The following is a 16572-nucleotide window of genomic DNA, read 5'->3' as shown; positions in this document are numbered from 1 at the left end:
TATATATTTTGGAAGCGAGTGAAGGTTTTAATCAAGTAATTCTTTAATCTATTTTCAAAGGGACACATTCTAGTCATAGAATTAGTAGAAAATTTTCCATAGTTTTCAAATCTCTATTATTAATGTTTGGCGGATACCTAATTCTTTAGTATTAATTATACATACTTCTCGTAATTTGAATGCCACACGTCGTATAGAGTATTTATCAAAAACTAAACTCGTATTTTTTTGTTCAGGTTAAAAAAAAAATTTTTTTCTTCTTAAATGCAAAGATTTTTTTCTTTTAATTTTAATAGTCTTAAAATGTAAAATTAAATTTGTTTGAAAATCATAATTTACTTTTAAAGTATTTCACTTGAGCCGAAGGCAAAAAAAAATAATGTTAATGCAATACTTAAAAAAATTCGATTTTATAATAAATAGTTGTAAGAATATTAAGAATCTTGTCGCGCATGCGCGTCAGCGCCCCAACCGGCAGAAGATTTTGTAACTTCCACGATGACAGACGGCTCTCATGTAGCTCCGTCTAATTAAAAATAAAACACTGAAATCGCATTTAGCGATAATTAAAATAAATCATCTCTTTTTTTAAAGAGTGGTCCGTCTTATAAATTTTTCTCACCATCTGGCTCCGTCGAACTTCGGAGTTTGAATCAGAACAATGGCTAAGCCTATGGACATCATAAATAGATCACGAACTTCAATTAAAGGCAACATTACCCGCCTAGAAAACTTTCTACAAATTGATGACCTGCGTGGTATCACGGAATTAAGTGTCAAACTTAGAAGTGTAGAAGTCTTAAAAAATAGAAGTGAGTCATTGCGACAAGAATACTACAAATTGGACATCCAACTTGCTGATATTGACGTCATCGATACTGATTTGAATCAGTGTGATGAACGGTTGGATAATTTAGAGGTAGGAATTTTGAAATTAGTAAATTCTAATAAACTATTGAACTCTGATTCTAATATCAAGACAGAGAATAAACATAAACTAAATGATAACTTAGAAACTGTATTAAAAATTCCTCCAGTTAATCTTCCTATATTTACTGGAAAATATGAACATTTTTCTAGTTTTAAAAATCAATTTGATGATTTAATTTCTTCTAACTGTCAACTCAGTGAAACACAGAAACTATATTATTTAAATTCTTGTCTTGCTAATGAAGTGAAAGAATTTGCTTCTACCTTTGATACATTTACTTCTTTATATGAAGCATTAATTTCAAGATATGACAATAAAAGATTAGTCGTAGATATTCACATTCAATCTATTTTGAATTTTAAGAAAATAGAAAAAGAAAATGCTGAAGAAATTCGCGCCATGATTGATTGTTTGAATAAAAATTTAAGAGCTCTAAAGGTTTTAAAATATAATCAAGATCCTCTATTTGATATATTTTTACAAACTATAATGTTGAAAAAACTCGATAAAGAATCTCGTAAAAACTTTGAATTGTTACAAAAAACAAAAGAAATTCCCTCTTTCAATGAATTCATAACCTTTTTAGAGCAACGGGAAGCTGTACTTTTATCCGTAGATAGAAACTGTTCATACGAAACAAAAATAAAAAAGCACCCAATGTTTCCCTCTAAACCTAAAACTCTTTTAGTGTCTGAAAACGATAACAAAAATAAAAATAAGAATTGCTTTCTTTGTAAACAAGGTATGCACCCCATTTTTCGCTGCACATTATTTTTAAATCTTGACATTGATGAAAGAATAAAGATAATTCGTGCTAATAAATTGTGCGAAATATGTCTGAAAAAAAATCATACAAAAGCCCAATGTATTTCCCCATATCGGTGTCCTTGCTCTTTAAAACATTCAAAGCTAATTTGCAGAAAATTAAATTTGAAAGAAACTGAATCAAATATTTCTTCTTCGAATTCTATGAATATGAATCATTTGCGATCTCAAAGTGAAGTTGATCACGTGCAACTTCCTTCTTCTTCTACTAGTAATCCATCAAATCCCAGTGCTTCGGTATTAAGCGTAGCCACTAATAAACAAACCAAAAAATACGTTTTGCTCTCAACTGCTGAAATATTTATTACATGTGCAGATGGTAGGAGAATAAAAATAAAAGCGATCCTTGACTCAGCTTCTAATATATGCGTATTAAAGAAAAATATGAGCGATTTATTAGGGATTAAAAAAGAGAAAATAAAAACACCGATTTCAGGATTAAACGGATCGATCCAAAACATTAATTGGAAATTAACTACATCCATTTCGAATGAAGATTTTAGTTTTAATGAATTAATTGAATTTTATGTGGTTGATAATATTACGGGGCTCACACCGCCCACTACTTTAGACATTTCGCAAATAGAGATTCCTCATTTTTTGAAATTAGCCGATGAGTCATTTTATGAAGCTACTGAAGTGCACGCGTTAATAAGTTCTGATATTTTTTTCAAGGTTTTGAAACAAAATACGTATAAAATAAATGATGATTTGTTTTTTAAAGAGTCGTCTTTGGGGTGGATAGCTTGCGGTAAACTTAAAGAAAGCGAAATTACTCAGGAAAGATATTGTTTTCTAACTAAAAATGATTCGTTACAAGATACACTAAAACTGTTTTTTGATTTGGAGGGGCTTGGGATTAAAGACGATCCAATTTTACAAGAGAATGATCAGGCCATGAAAATATTTAATGAAACTGTTGAATTCAAAGACGGTCGTTACATAGTGCAACTTCCATTTAGAAAAGACTATAATGAACTTGCTGATAATTATTCTTTAGCGAAACAACGTTTCCGAAGCTTATGGAAAAGATTTACGCATGACCCGGATCTCTATGATAGATACCGTGAAATTATACAGGATTATACAAGTCAAGGCATTATAGAAATAGTTAAACCTGATAGTATACAGGATGAATGTGAAAGACCTATATTTTATTTACCCCATATGGCCGTTAAAAAAGAAAGTTTAACAACATCGTTAAGAATTGTGTTTGACGCTGCGGCGCACGAGGTCAATGAACTCTCTCTCAATGACTGTTTGTGGCCAGGGCCCAATTTAAACCCCAATCTTTTGGATGTACTTATTGAATTTAGACTCAACCGAACAGCTTTCTGTTCTGATGTGAAGCAGGCTTTCCTTCAAATAGGTCTTGCTGAGGTACACAAAGACGCAGTAAGATTCTTTTGGAGCAATGATGAACCAAGTGTTTCTAAAGATCCCAAAATAATTATCTTCCATTTTAATAGAGTGAACTTTGGAGTTAACTCAAGTCCATTTCTACTCGCTGCTACTATTAGGCACCATATCAAAAAATATGAAAATGATCTTCCTGTTATCGTTCAACTTCTAGATAGAAATCTTTATGTGGATGATTTTATTTCCGGTAGCAATGATTTTGATGAAGCATTAGAAATATCTAGAGATGCAAATAAAATAATAGAAGCTGCTGGAATGACTCTAAGGAAGTGGATAACTAATGATGCTGATTTGATGGAGCAGTGGAAGAATGAGGGACTAGATACTCATCCTGCAAACGCTAGTGTTAGTCTGGGCTCCAATCAGACTAAAGTGTTGGGACTTTTATGGAACACCAGTGAAGATTATTTTTCTGTAGATACCAGAAGTCTCCTAAAATTCGTCTCCTCAAGCAAAAGTACAAAACGTTCGATACTCCAGGCTATAGGGAAGATATTTGACCCTTTAGGGTTAATTTCATGCTTCACCATACGAATGAAATGTCTGATCCAAGAACTGTGGAGTGAAAAAATTCCTTGGGATGAATCCTTGCCACCGAAAATAGAGAAAGAGTGGATAAAATGGTGTGAAGAGATACCTTTTTTGGAAAATCTTAAGATACCTAGACTGGTTCTTAATTCTATATCCAAAGAGGATATCGTCGAGATTCATAGTTTTTGTGACGCCAGTAAGAACGCATACGGTGCTACAGTATATTTGAAAGTTTACACACCAAATGGACCGATTGTTAGACTTTTGACTTCTAAAAGCCGAGTAGCTCCTTTGAATAGTGTGACTCTGCCTAGACTGGAATTGCTGGGAGCTCTAGTTGCAGCTCGCTTGACATCCAAAGTGAAAAAGATTGTGAATCTGAAAAGGTCTTCAATTGCATATCATTGGACTGACTCTAAAATTGCGCTCTACTGGATAAAGGGAAAGACAACTCGTTGGAAACAATTCGTTGCTAATCGAGTTAAAGAAATAGCCACTTTGACAGATCCAAACTCCTGGCACCATTGTGCAGGTACAGATAATCCTGCAGATATTCTCTCTCGTGGAATTAGTGCTGAATGTTGCGGATTAATATCTTATTCAATGCAGATTCATAAGGCTGTTGAATAAAACTATATAGAATTCATCATTTCACGTGATATTTACAGAGATGAAGATTTTAATTTATATGCGGATTAATACATTTAGAAGCCTTAGAGAGAATTCACTTTCATATTTTATAAATTTTTCCTTTTTCTATGAAGAGTAAAGTTATAAGCTCAATTTATTTTGTATTCATTTTTTTAGTAATACCAAAAACGATTCTTTGATTTTTTTTAAGGATTAAATTGATGCATGTTTTTAGGAAAATTGTTTTTTTTCTCTCATATTATAAGGGAATATACATCTTTAAAATGAAATTTAGTTTGAGGAAGTTTTTATTTACTTTAAATTAAATGAGAAATATTTTAAAAAATAATTAAAAATAAAAAAAATGGCTGCGTAAAAATTTAAGTGAGGGTTAATTCTTATTATTTTTGTATGATACGCATCATTAATACATAAATTTTTTTAAAATTTTTTATTTATGGTTTGGGTATTGGTAAATGCCCGAAGTAATTGCGGCAAGGATGTGGCAATTTTTTTAAAAATTGAGCGAAGTGATTGCGGATGACCTAAAAAATTGCAACTAAAAGAAAAAAACGATAATGTTATATTTTCAGAGTCTGCTCTAAGGACTTCAAACTATTAGCGAGAAAATTAGCCAAATTTTAAAAGTTTTAACCAAATTTCAAAATTCTTAGCCAAAAGCAAATCTAATCAATTTCTTATAGTTGATTTTTTCTTCAAATCTATAAAAAATTTCTATAAATTGAATTATTTTATAAAATGGAAATTTTAATTAAGAATCATTTTGCAGTTGGGGAGGAGTAAATGAGTAATGAATGGAGAGAAGGGATGAAAAATGTAGATGTTTCGTCTCTTTTGAGGGAAAATGTTTGAGTTAATTTTTGATAACTTCTTAGACTAGAGCAAGTAATATAAAAATAAACCGTAGGTAACATTATGTTAATGTATATGCTATTGTCGCGAGAAAGCATATTTCCTGCGAAAATATTTGGATGATAATATGCATCTTGCTACACACATAATATGTTTTATTGGCACTAACTGCAGAAAGAAAAAAAAATTAAAATTGCCACGTGATATCGCGTGATCCGGCAACGAGCGTGGTAATTTGTATTTTACGGTAGTTTTGTCTCATGCATACGGAATCTTTCCTGTTTCTTACATTATCTGGACTTAATATAACTGTAATTGGTTATGCGACGTATCGAAAGGAAATTACTGTAATCGAATATAAAGTACGGGATTTGTTCAAAAAAAATTTTTTTTTTTTTTATCCCTTTGATTTTTTTTAAGGATTGACGGGAACATACATTTTTCTTTTCGGTAGAAAAGATCATTCGCCAATACTTAAGCAGAAATAAAAAAAATTTTCCCGCCGAATTTACGATTTTATGGCATTTAGCGAGGAGGCAAAAACTTAGCGCTGCCCCTGTATTTCTTTCTTGCTTTAATGATAAGTTCTAATTTATTACAATAACAGTTTAACTAATTTACTTAGAATAGTCAAAGAAAAATTGCTAAAACGATTCTTAAAATTGAAAAATAAGTTGAAGTTGTATGGAGAAAAAAGAGAAAAAACAAGGTAAATGAAAACATTTTCTAAAAAAAATAGAAATTAGGCGAATATTCGGCAACTATGGGGAAAATTGTTAATTAGGCAGTTTTCTATCTTTGCATAAATTATAGAGCTTCATATGTAAAAGTTTAAAAATACTTGTAAAGTGTTATTAGTCTATGATAATACACTCTATAACAAAAAAATCGACGCACCAAGAAGCAATCATCCGATTGCTTCTTGGTGCCAGATTACAGTGGTGCATGGCTTGATCAGGCTGGAATGATGTCGACTGGGAACGTATAGTCTTTAGCGACGAATCCCGCTTCTAACTGTGTCTTGACGATCATCGAAGACGTGTTTGGAGACGCACAGGGCAGAGGGGGGATCCTGATTTCACTATTGCACGTCACACCGCTCCTCAACAAGGCATTATGATCTGGGGTGCCATTTCCTTTGACAGCCGAACCTTTTTGGTCGTCATTAGAGGAACATTTACTGCACTGCGGTACGTCGACGACTTCCTAAAACCTGTTTTGCTACCGTTCCTTTTGCAGAGCCCTGGGCTGGTTTTTCGGCAGGACAATGCCAGACCACATACGGCACGTGTTGCTATGAACTGTCTGCAAGGTTTGTCAAACTCTTCCTTGGCCTGCCGGATCACCAGATCTCTCGCCCATCGAGCATGCCTGGGATATGATAGGAAGGCGATTGCATCTGGCACGGAATGTTGATGACCTCGTTCGACAATTGGATCGAATTTGGCAGGAAATACCGCAAGAGACCATCCGGGAGCTTTATCGGTCTATGACACGCTGTGTGGCAGCTTATTGAACTTGCAACACCTTATTGAACTTGTTACTGTAACTCTGCAATAAATTATTCAATTGTTCTGAAATTTTAATCATTTATTATTCTGTACATTGTCTTCTTATCTACCAATTTTCGTTTCAATCGGACAACTCCTTCTTGGTGCGTCGATTTTTTTGTTATAGAGTGTAGATTGTTTTCTCGTTTTTTTTCTTCTTACTATATACAGTTTAACTGTAAAACTATCATCACTGCTGTTGATAATTTTTGTTAGATGAAAGGAATGAAAATTGATGATTGAAAGTTAATTCGTATAATATCTCTCTCAATTCAAAGTACCATTTTAATTTACATAAAATTTCTAATGTTTTTCGAAATAAGCGGTTAAAGAATTTTTTGAATATGCTTAATGCTGTAACAACATACTGCTTTTTTTCATACATTAAATGCAAATTTTAAATTTAATTTTTATTTTGCTTTTAGTATAAACAATATAGTAGTTTTTACAAACAATATATTGTTTATACATTTATTATAAATCAAAATTAAGTTAAACGTATATAAGAGTACTAAATAATTTTAAAAACTTTTTTTTCCGGCTTTCTTGCTTATAGTTAATAAAGATCAATACATTTTTAATTTCAATGATAACAGTTTTAATAACGTTATAAACAGTTTTATTTTTTTTAATATCTTATAACAGTAGTTGAACAGCCGACCCAATTTTTGGGTTTACGACTGCTAATTTATTATATATATACCGTGGCCTAGGCCAATAGTCCCATACGCCAAATACAATGGATCATTTAAAAGGTCAACAGACCCTTATATAAATAAAATACAAAAATTATATATATATATAAAATACAAAAATTACGAACCCTGAGACTACCAGTAAAAACTGAGTGAGCCAGAGCTGGTGGACCCCTCAATACAAGACAAAAATTCTAACAATTCACCAAAAAACAGCCGTAAATACAACTCATAAAACCGCCAAAAGGTGAAAGGATAAAATGACGTAAATGAATATAGTGCTAAAATTGAAAAGTTAAAACTGAGACAAAATCACAGATGTATACACTTGCTAATAGGGCATTGAAAGGATCCAGCCAATCAAGCCAGCTTGAATCCTGCTTGTGGAACCAAAATAGTGAGGGTGAAGTAGTAACAGGTAGTTAAAATGAAGAACAACAAGTAAAGCAGAGTAAATTCAATTAAAGTACAAAAAACAGAGGATAAAATACCAATAGATACTAAATGGTAAGAGTTAAAAGGGGTGTATAACAATCTAAAAACCGTGTATAAAATACAATCGCAATGTAAAATATCAAATGTATTAAAATACAAAGGTTATAAACAAACCTAAAGCATGTATAAAATGCAAAATCAAGTTAAAAGTCAAATTAAAACACTAAAATGGCAATGTGGTCCAAAAAAAAGTTTTGGCAAGGTGGTTAGATTAAGCAGGTTAAAATTTTAGTTATTGTCAATTTTGTTTATTAATTCCATTTGTTCCTCAAGAGTAGTTTTAATGATAATCTTAATAATTTCTCTACAGACCTTGACTGCAAAAATTTGTTGGTCTGTTTTTTGGAAGAAATAATTTTTTCGGAGTGTTCGGTACAGATCACAATTATATAAAAGATGCTCTATGGTTTGTCTTTGGTTACAGTTTGAGCAAGTATCTGATTTATTAAAAAATTTGTTTTGGTTTTTACTAACAAGTAAACTTTGGTTTTGGTTTACGACTGCTAATGTTCAACTCAGTAGCCTTGTAATTTTGAACCCAATCCTGAAGACAAGGGACCTCCTGGATCAAGTAGTGGGAGAAATTTTCCTTCGTGGAGGACTTTTTGATGGAATTAACCCGCGTTTGCGTTACATGGAGAGGAAGACCACGAGAACCTCCCACGGTTAGCCTGACGACAAGGGGATTCTAGCCCATGATTTGCCTACCACTGATGATATTTCACGTCAGCACTGTGGTCGGTGCAAGCCGGATGCGGAATTCGTATCGATTGGGATTCGAACCCCGGTTCGCCTCACTGGAAGGCGAACGCTCTATTCTCTGAGCCATCGCGGCTCGCTATAAACAGTTTGAACTAATTAAAACGTAGTTAAAGCTGTTGTTGAATTAATATTTATTGTACTCTTGTTTAGTGGTCAAAATTTTCAGGAAAGAAGGCCAACTTTTAAATAAAACAATTTGTATGTTAGGCATTCATTTTTAAGAAAATACTAATTTATTATGTTTTATCTAAATCATCTAAATGTGTTGGCGACGTATAAAAATAATTTTAAAATTATTTATTATTAAATAATTCACATTATAGTTATAAATATATTTATTTTTATTTATAAAATTCGCATATTTAATTTCAAATTAATCATTTAAAAATTATAAATATTTTAAACTAAAGTTATTTATTACACCGATTTGGTTAGAGGTAATTATTTCGATTGATTTTTTTGACAAAATTGAAATTATTTTTATTTAATCAATAATTTCGAAAGAAAAAAATAAATAAAAAAACATTGTAACAGTTTTCGTTTTCGACAGCTTTTCGATACTACTGAAGGTAAAGGAATGAACATGATTTTCATAATTTACAACCACTATAACTTATGGACGGACCCTTAAGGATGCGTGTGTTCTTTTGCCGTAGCCAATAAGCATCGTTGAAATATTTCATGATCAGGCATCAGGGGAAGTCCCAAATAACTTTGCGATATTTAACTAAATTCCTTGGAGGCAGTGTTGCCAGATTGGGCTACAAGTAGCGGATTGGGCTACTTTTAAAAGTCCCCGCTACTGAAAATTGAATTTTCGCTACTTGNCCATTTTTGTGTACGTACTTTTTGAACGGCCCCTAACAGTTTTCGTTTTCGACAGCTTTTCAATACTACTGAAGGTAAAGGAATGAACATGATTTCCATAATTTACAACCACTATAACTTATGGACGGACCCTTAACGATGCGTGTGTTCTTTTGCCGTAGCCAATAAGCATCGTTGAAATATTTCATGATCAGGCATCAGGGGAAGTCCCAAATAACTTTGCGATATTTGACTAAATTTCTTGGAGGTGTAACAAAGCGAAGGAGCTGAATTGTATTTATCCAACATGACCATACGAGGCTTAAGTAAATTCATAGATGAAAACGATATATGCAGACCGTTCAAGTTAAGGAATACACAAGTGATTATAGATGGATGCAGTCTCATTCATCATATATATGCTCGAAATGAGACTAACTGCATTTTTGGAGGGGACTACGACAAGTGAGTAAAAAAAAATTCTATCCTATTTTTTTAAAAAAAATTGTCTTCTTAATCAGGGGTCTGTTTAGAAGAAATTTGGGTCCTTTAACGGACCCTTCACAAAATATCTTTTCATAAAAACGGACCCTTCACAAAATANTTGTCGATGGATGCAGTCTTATTCATCATATATATGCACGCAATGAGACTAACAGCATATTTGGAGGAGACTACGACAAGTGAGTAAAAAAAAATTCTATCCTATTTTTTTTAAAAAAATTGTCTTCTTAATCAGGGGTCTGTTTAGAAGAAATTTGGGTCCGTTAGCGGACCCTTCACAAAATATCTTTTCATAAAAACGGACCCTTCACGAAATATTTTAACTTAAAAACGAACTCTTCACAAAATATTTTATCTTTTAATTGAACCTTTCACAAAATTGTATATCTTCATTATTGTTTTATTAATCGAATAAACCCTTCTCTGGAATAGGGGAGGGGGGTGTGTGAAGAAGAAAGACAGATGTAAACGAACTAAATTTTGTCTTCAGCAGACGCTTCCTCCTTTATTCGTCCTAAATTAATATTCTGCGTTCAGCAGTACAGGCTAAATACCAAATATTTGTATGTTACATCGCTAATTTAGTTGCTGCAATTGCTGTTTATTTTTAAAAATTAAATTTTTTTATTTATAATTTTACGCTGTTGAGCATAATCTTGTATGTCTTTACAATTTAAAAACTCTTTGAAAAAGTTTTTTTTCAATAACGGAGCCTATTTGCACAAATTCACAAAAACAGACCCTGGTTGAAAGAATGTGATTTAACGTTTATTTTATATTCACAAATTACGAGTAATTTTTTCACAATTTTACAAGAACGGACCTTTCACAAAATGTCTGGACAGACCCCTGTTAATGCAAGGTTTGGAATAAACTGTGGTCGGCTAGCCCGACACACCTAAACTTGGACCGAATCAACCATAAAATAATTATCAGTGTTTTGCCAGACCGATAGGCGATGTTAAGTGATGGTATACTGTTTCGATTTTTCTATTTCTCTTTTTGGTTTGTGTTTTTGTTTTGTATAAAAAACTCAAAGTAGTTTTTTTATAATTTTCCTAGGGGAGATTTAAGTATCTTTTTTATTTTTCCATTTATTTCATTTCATAATCCAGAAATTTTTTTACTATTGTTGTCGTAGACGTCAACAGTCAGTTTTCTGGTTTAACCCAGTGGTTACCAACTGGCGGTCCGCGAAGCCTTTTTTGTGGCCCGTGAACTAAAATATATTGTTGTTTCATTGCAGACTATTTTCGTAAAAAAAAACTATATGGGTTTAAAATACTTTTCGTTCGTTTAAAGAAACCAACTTTCTTCGTTTCTGTGAAATTTAACATACCAAAGGTGCAAAAAATTTTTTTTCTCAGGTTTTGCACCCAAGAAAATATTTATCCAAATACAAAAATAATTGCGTTTGTTGCTCTGTTTTATTTCGTTTTTGTTTGTTTGTTTGTTTTTATTTGTATTTTGTGAATATAATTTAGCATGTGCGTATCAGAAATTTTCTCGAACAAATTGTCCCCTTTAACTTTTTGAAACCACTCATTTTTAAAGAAATTATTTACATTTGTAAATTTTAAAATGCATAAAAGAGGGAATGAATATCGTGTTTTATTTAAATTTCTTGAATTGAATATCGCATGAGCGGAAAAGAGAAAAAAATTAATTTTAGATGCTGGAGAATTTTTTTGTTGCTATAATTTCTAATAAGTCGAAGAAAAAATTAATTTATCCCAGAATTAAATTTAAAAGAAAAAAAAATCTTGTCACTAAGTATCTGATTAAGAGAAGATTCAAAATGATAATGATATGTAACAAGCATTATTTGTAATGCTTTTTATTTTGCTTTTTAATAGATATTAAAAAAACTGATAAAATTCTGACAATAATATTTAATGTTCCTTCAAACATAAAAGAGTCCTATATAAAATTTTGATAAAGTTGTGGCCCGCCATTTGACTGGTGTTTTTAATTGCGGCATCCCTATTTTTCTTTAAATTTTTTTTCCAATAATTTTTCTTTTTTTCTTTTATAATTTTCAAATTTGTATAATTTCAATGTGAATTTTTTCACAAATTTTATAATTTTATTTTCGGATTATGCTGATATGAAGTCCTTTTTGTAAGCATTTTGTCACATACTGTATAAAATGTCACCAGTGCTAGCTGGTTCATGTGTTAAAACCCCAATTATCGTCGGGGTTATCGTGGAAGATTTTCGGGGTTTCCCCTCTTCATGCAATGCAAATGAGTTGTCTGTTCCATCTAAACGCTACCTCCACTGAAGTTAGAATGTCCCAAAGCTTATGTGGTTATAAATTTCAGAACTACGTAGTTGAATCAAAGCTTATAGAACAGGGGTTTCCAACTTACATGAGGCCGGGGCCACAATTAAAAACACCAATCAAGTGGAGGAGCCGCAACTTTATCAAAATTTTTTGTTTGAAAGAACATTAGATATTACTGTCAGATTTTTGTCAAGTTGTAGAAAACAAAAGTATTGAATTACAAATTAAAATAAGAAATAGATTTAAAAAAATATTTAATTGCATATTTGAAAATTCGGGCTATAATAACTTTAATGTGCACCTGTATTAAACAATTAATGTGCAACAGATTGTTAAGATATAAAACTTTAAAATGGTTGGTCTTATATAGTAGAACACAAAATGTTCAATAAGAAAATTAAGGTTTGTCTGCTGAAACCACCAGAGAATAGATATTTACATTTAAAATTTGTGTGTTCGTTCAAAATGAGTGAGTGGTTTTAAAGACCGGAGAATTTCTTCGAGAAAATTTCTGATACGCTAAATTATATTCACAAAAAACAACAAAAATGAAATAAACAGCACACGATTATTTTTGTATTTGAATAAATATTTTCTTGGATTCAAAACCTGAAAAAAAATTTTTTTTTGCACCATTGGTATGTTAAATCTCACAGAAACGATTTTTATTAATGAAAAAAGTATTTTAAACCCATATATATTTTTTACGAAAATTGTCCGCAAAAAAATGACAACTAATATATTTTAGTTGCATAGGTGCTGATTTAAGAGCGCAGCTCAGCTAGGTTTGGCGTTATTTCACTTCGTGGAGTTGGCAATATAATACGTGTATTAGATAATACTAGGAGGCTTCGCCCCTTGCTCGCTGGCGCTCGCCAACTCCCGGAACTGCTTTCGCAGTTCATTTCGGATTGCTTCGCAATCCGATGCTCGCTTTGCTCGCTCATTGGATACGTTCTTAACNAATTTCTTCGAGAAAATTTCTGATACGCTAAATTATATTCACAAAATACAACAAAAATGAAATAAACAATACACGATTATTTTTGTATTTGAAAAAATATTTTCTTGGATTCAAAACCTGAAAAATAAATTTTTTTGCACCATTGGTATGTTAAATCTCACAGAAACGGTTTTTATTAATGAGAAAAGTATTTTAAACCCATATATATTTTTTACAAAAATTGTCCGCAAAAAAATGACAACTGAAAAATTTTAGTTGCATAGGTGCTGATTTAAGAGCGCAGCTCAGCTAGATTTGGTGTTATTTCACTTGGTGGAGTTGGCAATATAATACGTGTATTTGATAATACTAGAAGGCTTCGCCCCCTGCTCGCTACCGCTCGCCAGCCCCCGGAACTGCTTTCGCAGTTCATTTCGGATTGCTTCGCAATCTGATGCTCGCTTTGCTCGCTCATTGGATACGTTCTTAACGTCAAGCTTTTGTATACTTTTTTGAACACTGAAGTTCCGAAAACTTTTCACTGTAGAAAATTCTAAACCTGTGCATTTCAATATTAATTTGAAATTGCAAACAGTTCACATATTTTTCTTAATCTTTCTAAATTATTACTATTCTATTCTAAATTTCAGTTGTTGAGAAAAGTAACTGCTGTAATTTTGTTTTTAAGTCTTTCCCACCAGAGGGCTAAGACCATGAATTGTGAAACAATATGAAATAATACTGAACGCCGGGTGTAAAGCATCGGCTTCGATAGAGATAATTTTGTGAGAATTTTTTTGATAATCGGTGAGAATTCACCCGATTAGACATATGATGCTCACTACGTGCTCTTGCGCGCCGAAGCTTATCAATTAAAACGTATTAGCGTTTTATATAATATAGATTAGCCATATGATGCTCACTACGTGCTCTTGCGCGCCGAAGCCTATCAATTAAAAATGAAAACTGTTGCCAACGCGAGGAAAGAAATATCATCGGTTTTATTGATACATACGTATTAGCGTTTTATATAATATAGATAGATTAGTTCCAACACACAGAGAATTTTGAAATTCTTATTTATTTATGCAATAATTAAAAAAAAAAAAAAGGAATTTCGGTTCATATAGTATTTTTTCGAATTTTATTAGAATTTGAATCATGAATTTAATAGATTATTAATAATAAATGCTGATGATTTTACTTCAGAACAAAGAAATCACGCGTCACAAGAACTTTTTCTTCCATCCATTACAGGAGCTAATTTTTATGTGAATCATTATTTTGGCGTAATTGCGTAAAAAAGTAGAGCATTTGTAAACAGCTAATTTAATATACAGAGTATTGCCTTTGTTAAAGTTTCTTAGATTGTCATTATTTGCCACGAGAAAGATGAAATAGTGAAGAAAAAAATGGTGTTTTTGTAGAGTTTTTATAAAAAAATTTCTTAAAAATAATTACGAAGGAACATTTTTTAAAATTTTATTAATATTAAATCAATAATACATTTCCTCATTTAATTGTATAAAATTTACATTTTAGTCGGTCATTAATGTTTTTAAGATAGTGTTCCAACTTAGGAATTCATCATCTAAGCTTTCTCAAAGAGTGAAAAAAGTATTGGTATTGAATATTTTTTTATTTTATATTGATATTTTTATTTCCAGAGAAATTGTTTTTCAGTTTAAATCCTTGCTGTATGAATTTTTAAATCTATAATGCTATTAAAGTTTTATTTCAGGTTTAATTTGATAATTTAAACGTATTTACGATCGGGGGAGGGGGGGGATTAAAAGTGTAAACGAACCTTTTATAATTTTTCAATTTGTGTTTCCATTCTGGCTCCCTATTTGAATTTGTTTGTTTCATTCTGAACTTATGTAGTTTTCAATTCTATTTCATTTAAATTTAAAGAATAAATAAATGGTTGAGAAATAGTAAATAACGTTTTCTCGATTTTAACTTCCATTGTTTTGTATATTGACACATATCTGTACTTGTACTTTTATTTTTAATTTTTTTAACTTGTGTATATTTTTATCTAAGAATAGCTGAAAAGAAAAGGGAATTTATGTTTAAATATTATGCATTTTATTCGTTTTATTTGTAAAAAATACACTAAACTAGTTTTAGTCGCCTTAATAAAATTTTTCTAAAATGATGCTTTTCAGTCTTTGTTAAAACCCTTTGAGGCACGCAAATACAAATTTTAATATTTTTTAAAAATCGAGGAACTAATTATGATGCATAGGGTCTAAGAATGGGAAAATTACACTTAAAAAAAATTCTGATTAATTGTCTCACCAGGGGATGGTGGTTTCGGTGGTTAACCACATAGAACCACATAGTCCACATAGAAAATTTTCGTGTGGTAAGAAAATAATATTTTTTAAACTTGTTTTTTTAGCATTTTTTACAATAAATTTTAATTTTATTGAAATTAAATAATAAATTTAAATGCTAAAATCATTTATATAATTTCAAACTCGAAAAATGGCTTTAACAAACGTAATATAATGTATAATAAAATACAAAATATGAATACACGTATGAACACGTATGAATTTAAAACACGAAAAAAATTCTAAGAAATAAAATATAATACAAATATAATGTATATTATGCAATATCATAATGAAATAAATAATACAGAAATATATAATAATAAAAATAAAATAATAATAAAATGTATAACAAATTTATAGAGAAGTAAATATCTTACTCCGGTTTTCTCTGCTATATATATACATAATATATATATATGTAATATCAGGGCAGGGCAACAACCCCGATATTTTGGTGGATTTATTAGTCAAGAAAACAGGAATAATGAGGCCATGTTCTGCACAAGCTTTTATTTAGTAATTGATGGTGAAGCAAAAATCTCATCCCCGCTCTGCCGGCTGGAGAGGGGGAGACACAGTTCCCGTCAGATCTGACGGAATTTAGTTGGTAAACATTATACACCAAAAAGCCACGCAAAGACCATTGCAAAAACCATTGCTTTTATACGATAATTAAAATGTGTGAAGAGGCCCGTCATATTGCATTCCCTGTATTCTTACGCCTCATCAAAATTATTTATTACTCATAGAAAATCGTTTAATCATTCCTTATATGGAAGTGAAAGATCTTAAAATAACTTCTCTTTTGAAATATAAATCTAATTATTATTCATTGGTATGTTTTCAACCCTGAAGTCCCAAAATAGAATTTCTGCACTTATCCTTTACCAAAGATATTTTATGAAAACGAAAGAGTTTTAAAGCTTTTATTAATACAAAAGTATTTATAATTTTCGTATTACCTATATATATATA

General features: G+C 31.2%; 2 protein-coding genes across 2 annotated transcripts in view; both read left to right on the top strand.

Annotated features, from left to right (window-relative positions):
* Positions 1-661: 661 nt before the first annotated feature.
* LOC122271652 (uncharacterized) lies at positions 662-4336 on the top strand. Its single transcript, XM_071181081.1, has one exon. It carries the CDS (start codon positions 662-664, stop codon positions 4334-4336), a length of 3675 nt encoding a protein of 1224 aa, XP_071037182.1.
* Positions 4337-9773: 5437 nt separating this feature from the next.
* LOC139425536 (single-strand DNA endonuclease ASTE1-like) overlaps positions 9774-16572 on the top strand; it is a 13838-nt gene continuing 7039 nt past the window's right edge. The window contains exon 1 of the mRNA XM_071180628.1: positions 9774-9983. Within this exon, the coding sequence (XP_071036729.1) occupies positions 9826-9983 (158 nt within the window). The 5' untranslated portion in view covers positions 9774-9825. The remainder of the gene's footprint in view (positions 9984-16572) is intronic.

This window comes from Parasteatoda tepidariorum, chromosome 5 (genome assembly GCF_043381705.1).
Source record: "Parasteatoda tepidariorum isolate YZ-2023 chromosome 5, CAS_Ptep_4.0, whole genome shotgun sequence".
Lineage (NCBI taxonomy): Eukaryota > Metazoa > Arthropoda > Arachnida > Araneae > Theridiidae > Parasteatoda > Parasteatoda tepidariorum.
Note: the sequence above shows the minus strand (reverse complement) of the source record. Positions and strands in the feature narration are given on the sequence as shown.